This window comes from Theobroma cacao, chromosome 5 (genome assembly GCF_000208745.1).
Source record: "Theobroma cacao cultivar B97-61/B2 chromosome 5, Criollo_cocoa_genome_V2, whole genome shotgun sequence".
In the NCBI taxonomy this organism is placed as follows: domain Eukaryota; kingdom Viridiplantae; phylum Streptophyta; class Magnoliopsida; order Malvales; family Malvaceae; genus Theobroma; species Theobroma cacao.
In genome coordinates, this window is record NC_030854.1 from 33,704,913 (window position 1) to 33,719,186 (window position 14,274).

At 38.6% G+C, this 14,274-nt stretch overlaps 3 protein-coding genes across 4 annotated transcripts; 2 read left to right on the top strand and 1 right to left on the bottom strand.

Annotated features, from left to right (window-relative positions):
• Positions 1-4,697, top strand: LOC18599729 (chromo domain-containing protein LHP1). Of its 2 annotated transcripts, XR_001928221.1 has the most exons (7): positions 1-560; positions 896-921; positions 1,047-1,133; positions 1,557-2,342; positions 3,867-3,927; positions 4,030-4,225; positions 4,452-4,697. XR_001928221.1 is itself a non-coding variant. In XM_018122059.1 (6 exons), the coding sequence occupies exons 1-6, from the start codon at positions 270-272 to the stop codon at positions 4,075-4,077; spliced, it is 1,299 nt and encodes a 432-aa protein (XP_017977548.1). In that variant the 5' UTR covers positions 1-269; the 3' UTR covers positions 4,078-4,693. The 2 variants fall into 2 exon arrangements, 1 of the variants encoding a protein (XP_017977548.1); XM_018122059.1 differs by having other exon boundaries at positions 4,030-4,693.
• Positions 6,867-9,832, top strand: LOC18599731 (putative pentatricopeptide repeat-containing protein At3g23330). The gene has a single exon (XM_007029812.2). It carries the CDS (start codon positions 7,130-7,132, stop codon positions 9,290-9,292), a length of 2,163 nt encoding a protein of 720 aa, XP_007029874.2. The 5' UTR covers positions 6,867-7,129; the 3' UTR covers positions 9,293-9,832.
• On the bottom strand, positions 9,746-14,266 carry LOC18599732 (putative disease resistance protein RGA3). Its single transcript, XM_007029813.2, has 3 exons — positions 13,945-14,266; positions 10,372-13,854; positions 9,746-10,064 (listed from the first exon to the last, which is right to left on the bottom strand). Exons 2-3 carry the CDS (start codon positions 13,832-13,834, stop codon positions 10,057-10,059), a joined length of 3,471 nt encoding a protein of 1,156 aa, XP_007029875.2. The 5' UTR covers positions 13,835-13,854; positions 13,945-14,266; the 3' UTR covers positions 9,746-10,056.

The following is a 14,274-nucleotide window of genomic DNA, read 5'->3' on the forward strand; positions in this document are numbered from 1 at the left end:
GGCAAAGACAAGATAGCCAAAATGGCAAAAGTAGTTTAAAAGACTTTGAAGAGGATTCCATATGGAATCCGGGTCGGAGCCAATTCGGGTCCAACTCAATATTCGCCCCTAAATTAAAAAAAAAGAAAGGGAAGAACAGCTTTCTATTTCCCACTTCTCAGTTCCCAGCTTAAAGTTCATTGCAATAGAGAGGGAGAAAAATAAAATCGAAGGCTTTTACTTTTTGTTTGGTTTGTTTTTTTTTTATCCAGTTGGATTTTGTCTAAGAAATGAAAGGAGGAGGAAGGAAAAGGGTAGTACAGAGTGAGGAGGGAGGAGGGGGTGAGAAAGAGAAAGAGAAGAAAAGAGGAGGAACTAGTGAGCAAATAGTTGAAAGTGAAGGACTTGGAGAGAAAAAGAAGGAAGAAGAAGGAGAAGAAGAAGAGGAAGAGGAAGAGGAAGATGAAGAAGAAGAAGAAGGAGAAGAAGAAGAAAATAATGAAGGCAAAGAAGAAGAAAGGACTAAGCTTGATGATGGGTTCTTTGAGATTGAAGCTATTCGCCGTAAAAGGGTTCGAAAGGTTGGACTTTTTTACTTTGTTTTTATTGGGCTTTGTTTTTGGTTAATTTTTTCTTGAACCAAACAGATGGGACAAAGGGGAAAATGGGTTCGTTGCAATCCAAAGTTTAGGCTGCCAAATGGGGTTTTTGAATTTTTTGGGGTTGTTTTTAGTTTCAGTCTGTTCTTTTCCTCATATTGGGGGTTTTGATGGATATGGAGAAACTTTAGGGAATGAGGCCATAATAATATGCCTTTCGTTTTTTTTTTTTTTTGGGGGGGGGGGGGTGTGGTTGTTATTTTTCTCTCTATTTATCTAATTATGAATTTTTTGTGTGTTATGTTGGCATATGATAGGGTCAGCTTCAGTATCTCATCAAATGGTGAGCATCCTTTGTCTGTGTATCTCTTTGATGCTTTTTTTGTTTTTTTAAATTTTGCTTTAAACATATGAGGATCAACTTGCTTAAAGAAAATGGTAATCCTAATTATTTATTTTGTCTTGAAGGCGTGGATGGCCAGAAACTGCAAATACATGGGAGCCATTGGAGAATCTCCAGTCTTGTTCTGATGTTATAGATGCATTTGAGGAAAGGTAAGATTCCTTGATTTCCTTTCTATATTACTCATGTCTTCCTTGGCTTTGTATGGTTGCTAGGTAAGCTAAAGCAAAGAAAGCATACTTTATTTGTTAACAAGGTATTTATTCTTTGTGGTTGTTTCAAATCACTTAGACTAGCTGAATCGTTGAATAACAAAGCAGGCTTTGTTGTCGTGTTATTAATTAGTTCTATTGATCCATTTGAGTTGTAAATAGTCGAATCAGTTTACTATTTAATTGAATTAAATTTCGTCTTCCACTTTTGAGGATAAGAAAGGCATAATAAATGGTAAAGTAACATCTTGGCCCTCATTGCCTTTTACTTATCCTCAACTTTCTTAGCAAATAAGGTGTATAGAACCTGTTTGTCTTTTCCATAGTAATATGTACTATGTATTTTCCTTTCTGGTTTTGAAGCTTGCGTTCCGGGAAGCAGAATCGAAAGCGCAAACGCAAGTATGGTGGTCCTCATACACAGTCCAAGAAGAAGCAGCCACGCTCCTCTGCTACAACATATAATGCAACTGGTCTTGAAGTCAGTGTTGTTGATAAGTCCCTATCCTTGGTTCCTCTTGACAATTCAGGTATTGCTGATCTTGCTGCCTCAAGTCCAGTTACAGTGTCAGCACGAGAGGGAGAGACCAATGGAAGTGCCAACAATGTCAAAGTAGCTAACAGAGTTAAGGAGAATGGGTCTGCAAATGGTTCGAAGCAAATTGATGAAAGGAAGGATGAAAATGATTATGATACCAAGCTCAGTGAGCTAAAAGGAGCAATATCTTCCAATGGGGTCAATGCTGATAAGCTTGCTATGCGTTTCCAAGAAGGCAAGGCTTCTGAAAGTGATGGCCTTGCCAATGGGCTGCAAAAGGTTGATCGTGGGGAATCAGTTCACAGTGATCGTCGCACAGGGGCTAAAAGAAGGAAGTCTGGTTCAGTGAAGAGGTTTAAACAAGATCTAGTTTCCTCTGGACCTAATTTGACTCCAAATGCAACACCAAATATCCATGTTGGCTATGGAATTGCAGATGCACAGATAGGAATTGAAGGTCTTGGTTTAACAGCAGATGGTTTGAGTCATAGGCCCCAGATTGATAATTCCGTAAATGTGCCTGTCATATCCAAGATCCTGAAGCCTGTAGGGTTTTCAGCTTCTGTATCAGATAACATTCAAGATGTTTCAGTAACCTTCTTGGCAATCAGGTTTGTTGTCAAACTCTAATGCAACTGCCATTTTTATATGATTAACTCTCGAAGCTTCTGTCTTCCAAACAAAAGCTAAAATAGAATCTACTATTGAGGTAACTGGGGCAATTTTTTAGCGGAAAAACTAGAAGAGAAAACTTTTGCATCTAATAAATCTCACAGTCATGTTTCCAACATATGCCATTATATTAGGTTCCATAACTAAGTATTTGAGCTAATGATGTGTTCTGTTATGTTGTAACGGTTGTTTTTCTTTTCTATCTAGATGTAATGCCATGCAAATAACTTGTTAAACGCTCTGTATATAATTGCTGGCTTCGTACCATAATTGGCTGATTTATAGTGGCTTGAAATTATATCTACATATAACTTAATACCTTTAACATTTACGCACATTCAAATCATATTCAATTTAATTGCTTTATGGAAGTTCTGAAGTTTTGGTTTAGCTGACAGTGAAAAATATTTTGGCCTTGCTCTTGGTGGCGGTATTGTGGGATGGAAGTGTGGTTCTTGCTTGTGTAAATTATTGTATTCTGATGTATTAACACTTAATGTACTATCATGTTGCTCTTTAGAGCTTTAGTTGTTGCTGGAGTAATTTTACTCTTTCCTGTTGTGGATACAACATCTGTGCATGTGTTTGACTATAATCTCCTTAAAAACATCAACATGTTTTTGTTGTCTAAAAGAATGTGAAGAAAAAAAATGTTCTACATGAATTCTGGCTTGTCTTGGAATCTACTACACTTCATTAAGAACCATAGGCTGTTGATGTGTAATTGTAAGTGGAAAGAGTAAATTCTTCATGGTTGACAATTGAAAGATCTTGTTCAAGGGAATAGTAACTTTATGTTGACTTGAAATTAAAGTCTAAGCAGGTTAGCAGGTGGCCTCCTTGGACAACAATAGTATGAAAATGTAGTTTGCTTTTATGGATTGCATCCGTAGAGCATGATAGATATCAAATTGCACTTTTGGGGCTTTTTTTTTATTAATTATTCAAGAATTGATAGTGGAAATGTCTTATGAACTTCATAGTTATGACCCTTTTTTCTTTAATATGTCTTATACAGCATGTTGCAGACTTGTCTTATAGGAATCAAATTACAAATTCATCAAGCAATTACCTCTGTCCTAGGGTAGTCAGATGTTAATCTTAATTTTTACCTTTAAAGCAGAGGTATTGAGTGTATGTATGACCCAATTGAGAAAAATCTTTTGGGCTTTGGGTGAATTTTGAACATTAGTGAATTCAAGATGAGGCTTTTCCCACTCCTGAGAATTGTTTATTGGATGATAAATTGACGTTGGTATCACTGGTGGCCCTGAAGAGGAACAGTTTTTGTGATATGAGCTGTTAGATTAGTGAAGTTTGTGGGTTTTGCACTTTAATTCTAATTGGAAGAGAAGCTTAATTTTAGATGTGATTGTGTTGTTTGAAAGTCCTCAAAATTTATGCTGCACTTTATTGAAGTTTCTATTGTTGAGGATAATTATGTTTGGTGTATATTTTGACAGGTCTGATGGGAAAGAGGTTATGGTGGACAACAGATATCTTAAAGCTAACAATCCACTTCTGGTAATTGATCATATTATTGCCTGACCTTTTGTTAGTCAATTAGCATTGGCTCTAAGAGCTAACAATTCTTGTGCTGCTTTTGTCTCCTTTCTTATGTGCCAGTTGATCAACTTCTACGAGCAACATCTCAAATATAGCCCTACATCTTGATCACTGAGGCTTAGTTAGAGTGTTGGAGTAGCTGGAGCTAGCCATATTTGTTTTGTTTGTATACAGTGTTGTAACTCTAGTTGCAGGAGATAAAGCAGGATAGCGAGTGCTGTCTCAGTTTCGTAGTGCCAGGCTGAGTGATGTAGTGGTAGCTCCTCTTTCTCTCTCTCTATGTATGATTAGATATGCATCAGCCTACCACTAGTCTGTGTCCATTGGATATTTAACATCCATAGCAGAAAAGAAAAATTGGATATTTAATGTGGTTAGAAGTAATATGGAACTTTTGTCTTATAATGTGTGATGACGATTACATTTTTTGGCCCGAATGAAGCTTACTTGAGTTGCCTCCTTTTCTGTCTCTCTCCACGTAGACCACACAAGGAGCTTGGCATGGTGTCGTGGTGAAGAAATCTATTTTGCATACTTGGTTCTGAGCGCATGCACCTGCACCTGTGACTTTCTTTAAGCATATTTGCTTGCAATGGCAGGGTCTTATCCCTGGTATCCTCTAGGAATATTGCATTGTATGGAATCCTTTCAGTCTAAACTACATTTTTTGACCAACAAAGCTGTATTTATATATTTTTAATGAATATATTTGTTTATTACCTGATTTAGGATTTGGTCAAATGAAACTTGAACTTGCATCTGATTTATTGAGCAAAGGGGAGCAAAAATGAAGCCCCCCCTCCCTCTCTTTATTTTTGCATGGAACATGTAGAATACTAGAATCACTTATCGTAAAATAATTTTGGGTACAAGTGAGCAAGGTCTAGGGAGGCTGATCTGTACTTAGGTTAGGACTTTGATTCTCCATCGCGCAAGGTAATAGTCTTTAGTATTATTTTATACTTATTTGAGAGTGACACTAGATACCAGGATTGCCAGAGAGAGATGATAATCAGTCGATGGCAATTGTAAGGGGATTGTTACTTTTTGTTTGTCCTTTTTTGATAAGTAACTGTTGCTGACATGATGGTTTTATGGTAAATCTTGTTGACAAGAGTTGAAAACTTGAACTTATTTGAACAATGGAACTTGAGTTATTAGGTTTTTTTTTTGATGGGATATGTAAGCTAAAATTTTAGATGATATAATCATTCTCCTTTCCTTCCGTTCTGCTCATGTCCTCTATAATCACAGTTCCTCACAGTATTTAAGTATTAACCCTTGTGAAGGAGGCTGCTACCTTGTTCTATTCAAGTTTATTCAAGCATTCTCTTGATATGTTTTCTCATTACCTGATATGAACTTGATTGAGGTTACTTGTCGCTCGTCATTCTGTCAGCGATGTTATTCTTTAAAATTCTCACCTTGAAGTCATCGATGACTATGAATGTCCTTTTCATTAATATACTAGCAATTAACCCCTAACTAAAGAAATGTTTCCATAGTCATAGTCCGTGCAGGAAATCAGTAATATATTCGCTCGCCTTGGATTAAATCCGAGTATGGTTGGGTTTTCAGCTAACCTCCATTGTATGTACAAACAAATGGATCGAAATAGATGATTGGATGAACTCAGAAAGACATGTCCAATGGGTCAACTAACACATAGAAAAGGATCATCAAGTTGTTTGAATTCTGTATCCGTCTTCAACAAACTCATCTACTCTCACAGGACACAACTCTCCTTTAACAGCCAAGAGGTTTGTTCTTTCTATCTAAAACCAACAAAAAAGAGTAGGAAAGATTTAAGAGAGCAATGAGAAGAAGCGGGCCATCTCCACTGGTACCATCTCTAATGGTGGGAGTCTTAGGATTGGTGATCTTCGGTCCTACTTTGCAATCTATTCTAGAGTTTGTTCTGCCTTTATTTGAGGCAGGAGACTCGGAAAGTGACACTTTTTATGTTGTGATGGTGCTTGTGCTTCTTCTGCTGTTGGTCCTTGTGCAGCTGCTTTCAACGTTCTTCCCCACTCTACACATGTTTTCCTCTCCTTCAGTTCAGCAGACAAGCAGCTCTGCCTTCGATGATGGGTTTGGATTGGGAACCTTAATCTTAGTTGTGCTCTTCTTAGTTTTGTGTAAACTTTGGTCAGTTTGAGCCTTCCTCCTCCCACCTTATACCACTGTTCTGGGACCAACGTGTTGCTTGCTTTTATATTTGTGTATTTGTGTGTTTATGTAAAAGAGAACAAGACCAGGTTTGTGTGCTTTCAGTCAATTTGCAAGAGCACAAAAAATGTACCTAACGACATGTATAAAGGGAAGACTTTTAACTTCAAAGGAGAAAGAATTTTTTTTCCTTTTTAAATTTTCTTTCCAGAATGTTTTTTCCTTTTTTAAATTTTCTTTCCCTTGCTTTCAAATGATGAAGTCAATTTGCATGGATAAATGCTAGATTTGTCCTTGATCTAAACAATTAGGAAGTTTGAGCTGAGGATTCAAAACCAAGTTAAGCAACATATAGAGTATAAATTCTATGCAACTCAGCTTTTATCCTGTTGGATGTCAAAATATGTAAAGAGATAGCTTTTGAATCAGCAAACCAGGAATGTCTGCAGAGATCATGGCTTTGGTATTTACATAACATAGTCAAACAAGTGAAGAAATGAAAATGAAAGAAATTAATAAGAACCTAAGTAAAGATGGTTGTGAAGACAAAGAAAAAGGTAGCTTCTGCCAAGGAAAAAAAAATATACTACAAATAGCTAAGAAGAACAAAGAATAGGCTGCAGTGGCTTAGGTGGGGAGCCAATATAAAACTCTGCATGAAAACCATATAAAGCAGTATGATTATTCATACTATAATAAGAATAAGCGAGCCATGGCCCCCTCTGCTAGTAACTACCAGTCGCCCTTATAGGCTGCAGGCAGGCAGTGTTGAGGGTTGTAAACGAAAATAAAGTTTAACACATTCAAGATAGATGGAATCAAAATGACTTGAAAGAAAGTGAACTGAACTTGAACCGACCGAATCTAAAATGACAAATCCCCAACCGGACCTGTTTCAGCCGACACAGATACACAAAACCCGCACGGCCACACCTCTTCTGTAACCAACATCACCGTTCTACATTTTACCAAAAACCCTGTAAATAAACCAATGACTTCAAGTTCCACCCCAAAAACCCTGGCCAAAACCCTCCTCAAAACCCCACAATCTTTAAAAACCAAATCCCAAGCGAAAGAACTCCATGCCCAATTTCTCAAAACCCAACCCCACTCTCCTTCTTCAACTTCCATTCTCATTTCCATATACACAAATTTCAACCTTCTACACGACTCCCTCTTTCTCTTCAACTCCCTCAGCTCCCCTCCACTTCTTGCTTGGAAATCCATCACCAAATGCTTTGCAAATTCTGGCCTTTTTCTAAATTCCTTAACTTGTTTTGTCCAAATGCGTGGTCTAGGTATATACCCAGATCATAAAATGCTCCCTTTTGTTCTTAAAGCTTGTGCTTTTGTAAAGAACTTGAGGTTGGGTGAGTCTATTCATGGTTGTATTATTAGGCTCGGTTTGGACTTTGATTTGTTTACAGGAAATGCCCTTTTGAATATGTATGCAAAATTTCAAAGCTTAGAAGTGAATGGGGGACATAAAGTTTTCACCTTCAATATGCTTGATGGAATGCCAAAAGGTAATGAACTTTGCGGCAAATTAGCTCAAAAGAAGGGCAGAAATGTTTTTCAATTGGATAGTGTGAGAAAGGTTTTTGACATGATGCCAAAAAGGGATGTTGTTTCTTGGAATACGGTAATTGCAGGGAATGCACAAAATGGAATGTATGAAGAAGCTTTGAGGATGGTTAGGGAGATGGGGAATGCTAACATGAAACCTGATTCATACACTTTGTCTAGTGTACTTCCTATATTTGCAGAATATGTGGATGTAATGAAAGGAAAGGAGATTCATGGATATGCAATCAGACATAGGTTTGATTCTGATTGGTATGTAGGAAGTAGTTTGGTTGATATGTATGCCAATTGTTCTCGGATTGAAGATTCATGCCGTGTATTTAATTTGTTCCCTCAAAGAGATGATATTTCTTGGAATTCGATTATTGCAGGGTGTGTACAGAACGGTATGTTTGATAAAGGTCTGAATTTATTTCGCCAAATGTTAACAGCTAAAGTAAGGCCGAGGGATGTTTCATTTTCAAGTATTATGCCAGCTTGTGCTTACTTGACGACACTGCACCTAGGGAAGGAACTTCATGGATACATAATTCGAGGTGGATTTGATGATAATGTGTTTGTAGCCAGCTCACTTGTTGACATGTATGCCAAATGTGGAAACATCAAGGCAGCAAGGTGGATTTTTGATCAAATGGAATACCATGACATGGTTTCATGGACGGCTATCATCATGGGATATGCTTTGCATGGGCATGCTCATGAGGCCCTTTTGTTATTCAAGCAGATGGAAATGGATGGGGTTAAACCCAACTATGTATCGTTTATAGCTGTCTTTACCGCTTGTAGTCATGCTGGATTGACAGATGAAGCTTGGAGGCATTTCAATTGTATGACCCAGAATCATGGCATTACACCAGGCTTGGAGCACTATGCTGCTATGGCAGACCTTCTTGCTCGTGCAGGAAAGTTGGAAGAAGCCTATGAGTTTATCTCTAGCATGCATATTGCACCAGCAGGTAGCATTTGGTCAACACTGTTATCTGCTTGTAGAGTCCACAAGAACCTTGAGTTGGCTGAAAAGGTTGCCAAAAGATTATTTGAAGTTGATCCAGAAAACGTGGGAGCTTATGTTCTGATGTCAAATATATACGCAGCTGCACAGAGATGGAAAGATGCAGCAAAGATGAGAAGCTCATTGAAGAAAAAAGGCATAAGAAAGGAACCAGCTTGCAGCTGGATAGAAGTTAAAAATAGGGTTCATACTTTCATATCAGGAGATAAATCACATCCTCTTTATGAGAGAATATATAAGGCTTGGAAAGATCTTTTGGAACAGATGGAACGAGAAGGGTATATTCCTGACACGAGTGAGGTTTGCCATGATGTTGAGGAGGAGCAGAAGAAATACTTGTTATTTAGCCATAGTGAGAGATTAGCTTTAGCTTTTGGCATCATTAGCACCCCTACTGGGACAACCCTTCGAATAACCAAGAACATTCGCGTTTGTGTGGACTGCCACACAGCTATAAAGTTCATGTCAAAGATTTCCCAAAGAGAGATAATTGTACGGGATAATAGCAGATTTCACCATTTCAAAGATGGCAAGTGTTCATGCAGAGATTATTGGTAACAGGCTGGCAGTGAAACAATGTTGAGCTCTAAACCATTGATCATCCAAAGGTGTAAGGAATCTTACATGCAGTTTTCGCTCTAATTGTGAGCTTACTGGAGAAGCAGTTAAGGAATTAGTCAGCCCATATTTCATGAACTTAATTTTTCCTTTTAACAATGTCTTGTTGGAGGATTTGCTCAACTGGAAATTCAAGTGATTTACAATCCTTTTGCATTGAACGAGCAAAAAGAGTTTAAAGAAAAGGGAAGAATCGAGTGAAAAACAGTTTAAAATGTAAATTTTTTTGACATATCGTTGCATATACAGCAATGCTTTTAATTGAAAGGACAAGAAAATTTGTTATGGGCATATTGAACGTAGCTCACATGCAGGAAAAATTACAACTAGCAGGACAAAGAATAGGATCCAGGGAATTGCAGATGCTGATTGGGGTTAAAAAATGAGGAAAAATTTCAGAAAAGCAACATCCCAATTATCAATTCATCATGTATTACACCTGAATAAGAAATCAACAAATAAAGTTATTGCTCTCACTTACAATCAATATACAGAAAACACAACGGAATATGGAACAATAGAGTTTGAAACAAATATGCAATGGTTCAAGCCATTGTCTTCCAGTGTCAATGGCTTTTATTGTTACAAACACACATATTAATAACAATCATAATTTTAAGCTATCAAGCTGTTCTTCTCATCCCTTGTTGCAGCTTAATCATTCACCATCATGGAAAAGCATTCCTTGAATCAACCATTCAACCTTAGGGCCCTGCAAAAAACACATATATTCATTTGTTGGTTCCTCTCTAAGCTTAAAGCAATTAATGTTTTTCATTTTTTTTCCCAGATAACATATAACCCTGAAAAGAAGTTGAAGCTTCATCTTTAAGGCAATGTTAATTGCCTTAAAACACAAACAAGTTTTTGACCTGTGGAGTAAACTGTTATTCTCATTCTAGAGCTTCTTTTGTTTAAGCATTTGCAAGGAAGAGTTAGTTTTGTATATGGTGTTGCCACTGTTCTTTTGTTTGCCTCAAAAAATAGATCAAAATAGGAACAAGGAAAAAGTAACTCACCTTTACTGAAACCAAATAAAGGAGTCCATTTATTCTTCTTTGGCAAATCTGGGGCTGAAGGTAGCCTGATGGAATCAATTTCCTGGTCTGTAACGTGCATGATCTTTGGCCATTCTGTGCTTCCTGCATCTTCCTTTTGGCATTGTTCTATCAGCAGGGGACATTCATGAATCACCAAATGGAGGAGAGAAGTAGGCAGCCCATCCTCGGGAAAGGACTGAATCAAGGGACAATCGTCTAAATATAAGTCCTTGAGTGAGAGGAGGCTCTTTAAGGTGTCTTTGGTACCTAGAGATTTTAGAATGGGGCATGACACAATCATTAGACACTCAAGTCCTGTTGGTAAACCTTCATCTGGCAATGATTCAAGCTTTGAACAGCCCTGGATAGAGAGCAACTTGAGAGAGGACAAGCTTTTCAATGACTCTTCGTCTTCAGACAAAGAAGTGAGGTCTTTGCAATCACTGATATACAGAGTCTTAAGTCCTGGAAGGTGGGGCAATTTTGGGAAAGAGGTTAGGTTTGAGATGTTTGAAATGACCAGCGAGTAGAGAGTGTTGGTTCCCGGAATTGCCCTCACTAGCGTTCCATTAGAGCACGAGTCCAGAGCTAAATGCTGAAGACGTTGGGCGAACTGTGGGACAGGAAGGGCAGTTATGAGACCACACCCACTTATCTCCAGTTTCTGAGGAGCAAATATTTTAGGCAGTGCTTGTATGTTGGGGCAGTTTGCCATTTTCAATTCCAAAAGACTAATCAAAGTTGGCTTGGGTTGGCCTACTTGGTTGCCTTGATCATCTTGGGCAATGAACATTCCTTCTTTCCAATCCTCCAGAACAAGATTGTCAATAAGTACTAAAAACATCAGAGGAGCCATTGGAAGAGCCTTCAATGAATCACACTTCTTTATCTTCAGAACTGTTAAATTTGGCATCAAATCCGGTACCTTCCTCAGCTTGGGGCAGTTTTTGATATGTAGTCTATCCAATGAAAGACATTGAACTCCTGGCCATTCTTCCAATTCCAGCATCCCTTTGATGTAGAGCGCTCTAAGGCAAGGTAACTGACCAACAGAGAGTGTTGTGCATTTAGTGCAATGACTTAAGGTAAGTCTTACTAAATTTTGAAGCAGACCGTCTGTCATCCACAAAGGAAAATTAGAGCCCTTAAAGTGATGAAGTGCCAACTCTTTGAGATTTGAGTGAGGTTGCAGGTCTTCAAGGTCCCTCTCTGCTCTGATTTCATCTTCTTGGTTGACGTCTTGGCCACTCCACTCTAATACCAGCTTCTGAAGGCTCTCCTTCTCTTTTAGCTTTGCCTCAGCTGCATTCACTGCATTTTCCAGCTTCAAAATATGCAGTGTTTTTGTAAGCTTGGCCATGTTCTTCAGCTCTTCAATGCCATGTCCACTTGTGCCACTGACTGGGAATGCATGCAAGTTTTGCAAACTGGTTAAGTTTCCCATTCTTGGTGGCAGCATCTCACACTTGAACCAAAACATCTCATCTAGCTCAAGATGACGCAGGTTAACCAAGTTTCCAAGGTCCTTGGGCAGTTCAAACAGCCAAAAGCACCCTAAGAGCTTGAGTGTCTGCAGATTGCAGAGGTTACATATTGAGTTGGGAAGCACTTTGATCTCTGTTCTAGAGAGATCAAGGTATCGTAATAGCTTCAAATTTTCAATAGAGCTTGGCAATTCTGAGAATGAGCTTGAACTTAGATTCAAAACACGAATGTATTTAAGAGAATGAAACATTTTGTCAAGCGCCTGCCCCAAGTTTTTCAAGGACTCACCGGGAAGTAGGAGTGTGCGCAGCTTCGTAGATCTTTCAACAATCTGCAAGGTAGGATTCTCTACATCTTGACCAAGCAATGAGACATGACGAGTTTCTTCAGAGAAAATACCTGAGTTGTTATCCTTGACTTGGCAGCAGTGGGGGCTTGAAACTGATACAGCCAAGTCATGGATAAGGTCATGCATTCTGTATCTCACCTTGTCATCAATGTTTAAAATTTGGAAGAAAGACCTCATTAGCAACTCATTAAAATATTCAATCCCAGTCTCCTCCACACTATTTTGGCCACTAGATTGAATAAATGCTTCAGCCATCCAAAGCTTGACCAACTCCTTCCTGTCAAAAACATAGGCCTTTGGGAATATAGAGCAATATGCATAACACTGTTTTAAATAAGAAGGTAGGTGGTCATAACTCAATTTTAATGCAGGCAGAATTTTAGGCCTAGTGCGGTTCTGATCCTTCTCTAGCTCCCATACGCTATCTCTTAAGATTTGCTTCCATTTGTTTACATCAATATTACCACGCAGTACACCTCCCATTGCCTTCACTGCCAAAGGCAAGCCGTTACACTTTTCCACAATTTGCCTACCAAAGACTTCCAATTCTTTTCTGTGTGTATCAACCAATGAGTTACAGTCTTTGAAAGCAATTTTTTTAAACAAGGACCAACATTCATCCTCAGGCAAACATTCCAATCTATAGGGAGGTTGTGTTCCCATAATGTCAGACACCCTAGTGTTTCGAGTAGTGACCAAAACTCTACTGCCCTTACCTCCTTGTTTCAAGAGGTTTTGAAGTGGCTCCCACTCTTGGTAATCGTCAGTCCAAACATCATCTAAAACAAGCAGAAAACTTTTCCCAGCCAAGAATTCTAGAAAGCGTGACTCTAGGGTTCTGGTGGGTACGTCACTAGAATACTTCATTTCAGTGTGGAATTCTATCATTTCCTTAAGTATCCTTCCGAAATTGAAGTCAACTGTGACATGAACCCACATCTTAAACTCAAAATGATTCTTTACTCTTTCATCTTTAAAGATGAGTTGAGCAAGAGTTGTTTTGCCTAAGCCTCCCATCCCAACGATAGGAATGACAGAAACATCACCTTCAGTATCAGATTCATTTGATAGCATCCGATTTATTAATTCGTCTCTATCAGATTCTCTACCAAAGACATCTGCAGTGATGTCTACAAAGAAAGGGGTGTGTGGGAGGTTTGGAGTCTTTCCACCATCACTACTTTCTGTGAGATGGAAATCGTTTTTCTGTTTAGCAATCACATCCAGTCTTGCTGAAATTTCTTTGATCTTATGTGCAACACTGGATTTATTTATGAGGTTGGTAGGAGCAAGGATTTTGCGAACCTGCTTCTTTCTCTTCCAGAGGAAAGTTTCTGTTGCAAAAGTGTCCAATATGTCCTCTGCATCACAAGCTACATCTTTGAGCTTTCGAAGCCAATCTCTCAAAGATTCACCACAAGCTGCATCCAGTTGTCTCTGCTCAGCATCTTTAAGCACAGCTGAAATTGCGGTTAGATTGCTTGACAGATTTTTCACCTCCTTCTCAACATTCAGGATCGCCAGAAATTCTCCTTTGATCAAGGACGCAGCAGTGTCAATGATATTGTTCACGATAGGTCCCACAATAATAGAAACTGGATCAGCCATAACTACTTGAAGCAGAACTCCTACAAGAAAGAAAACGCATCAATATATATGGGCTTTTTTTATTCCATTCATTTTGTTGTTCTGCATGGAAGAATTACAGGAGACCTCACCAGCAAGAAAATATGTCAAAACTATGAAAGAAGTCAGTTCAGTTGGAGCTTGGAACTTGGAACTGGATGGCTTGTGTTGTTTGATTTGGGTGAAAGAGTAGACAAGAAACCAGCAAGAAAATGTGTCAAAGACTGAATAAGAAGTCAGTTGGAACAGAATAAATATTTGCTTTGTTTCATTTGGTTCCTGGTTCTGTGGTTATATAGAAAAGTTCAGACTTTGGCCGCTACAAGGACCCCTTCAAATCTCGGACCGGGAGCAGGTTCGAAGCAACTTCCACTTCACTCTTTTGAAAACGTCGTGTACCTTCCATGGTGCTGACGACCAGA

What these genes read in the sequence shown, in the direction of transcription:
- LOC18599731 (XM_007029812.2), top strand. Translation starts at nt 7,130, where the DNA reads ATGACTTCAAGTTCCACCCCAAAAACCCTGGCCAAAACCCTCCTCAAA.
- LOC18599732 (XM_007029813.2), bottom strand. Translation starts at nt 13,834, where the DNA reads ATGGCTGATCCAGTTTCTATTATTGTGGGACCTATCGTGAACAATATC.
- LOC18599729 (XM_018122059.1), top strand. Translation starts at nt 270, where the DNA reads ATGAAAGGAGGAGGAAGGAAAAGGGTAGTACAGAGTGAGGAGGGAGGA. An exon ending in CTTCAGTATCTCATCAAATG is followed by an intron (nt 922 to 1,046) that starts GTGAGCATCCTT and finishes TTTGTCTTGAAG; the next exon opens with GCGTGGATGGCCAGAAACTG. An exon ending in ATAGATGCATTTGAGGAAAG is followed by an intron (nt 1,134 to 1,556) that starts GTAAGATTCCTT and finishes CTGGTTTTGAAG; the next exon opens with CTTGCGTTCCGGGAAGCAGA.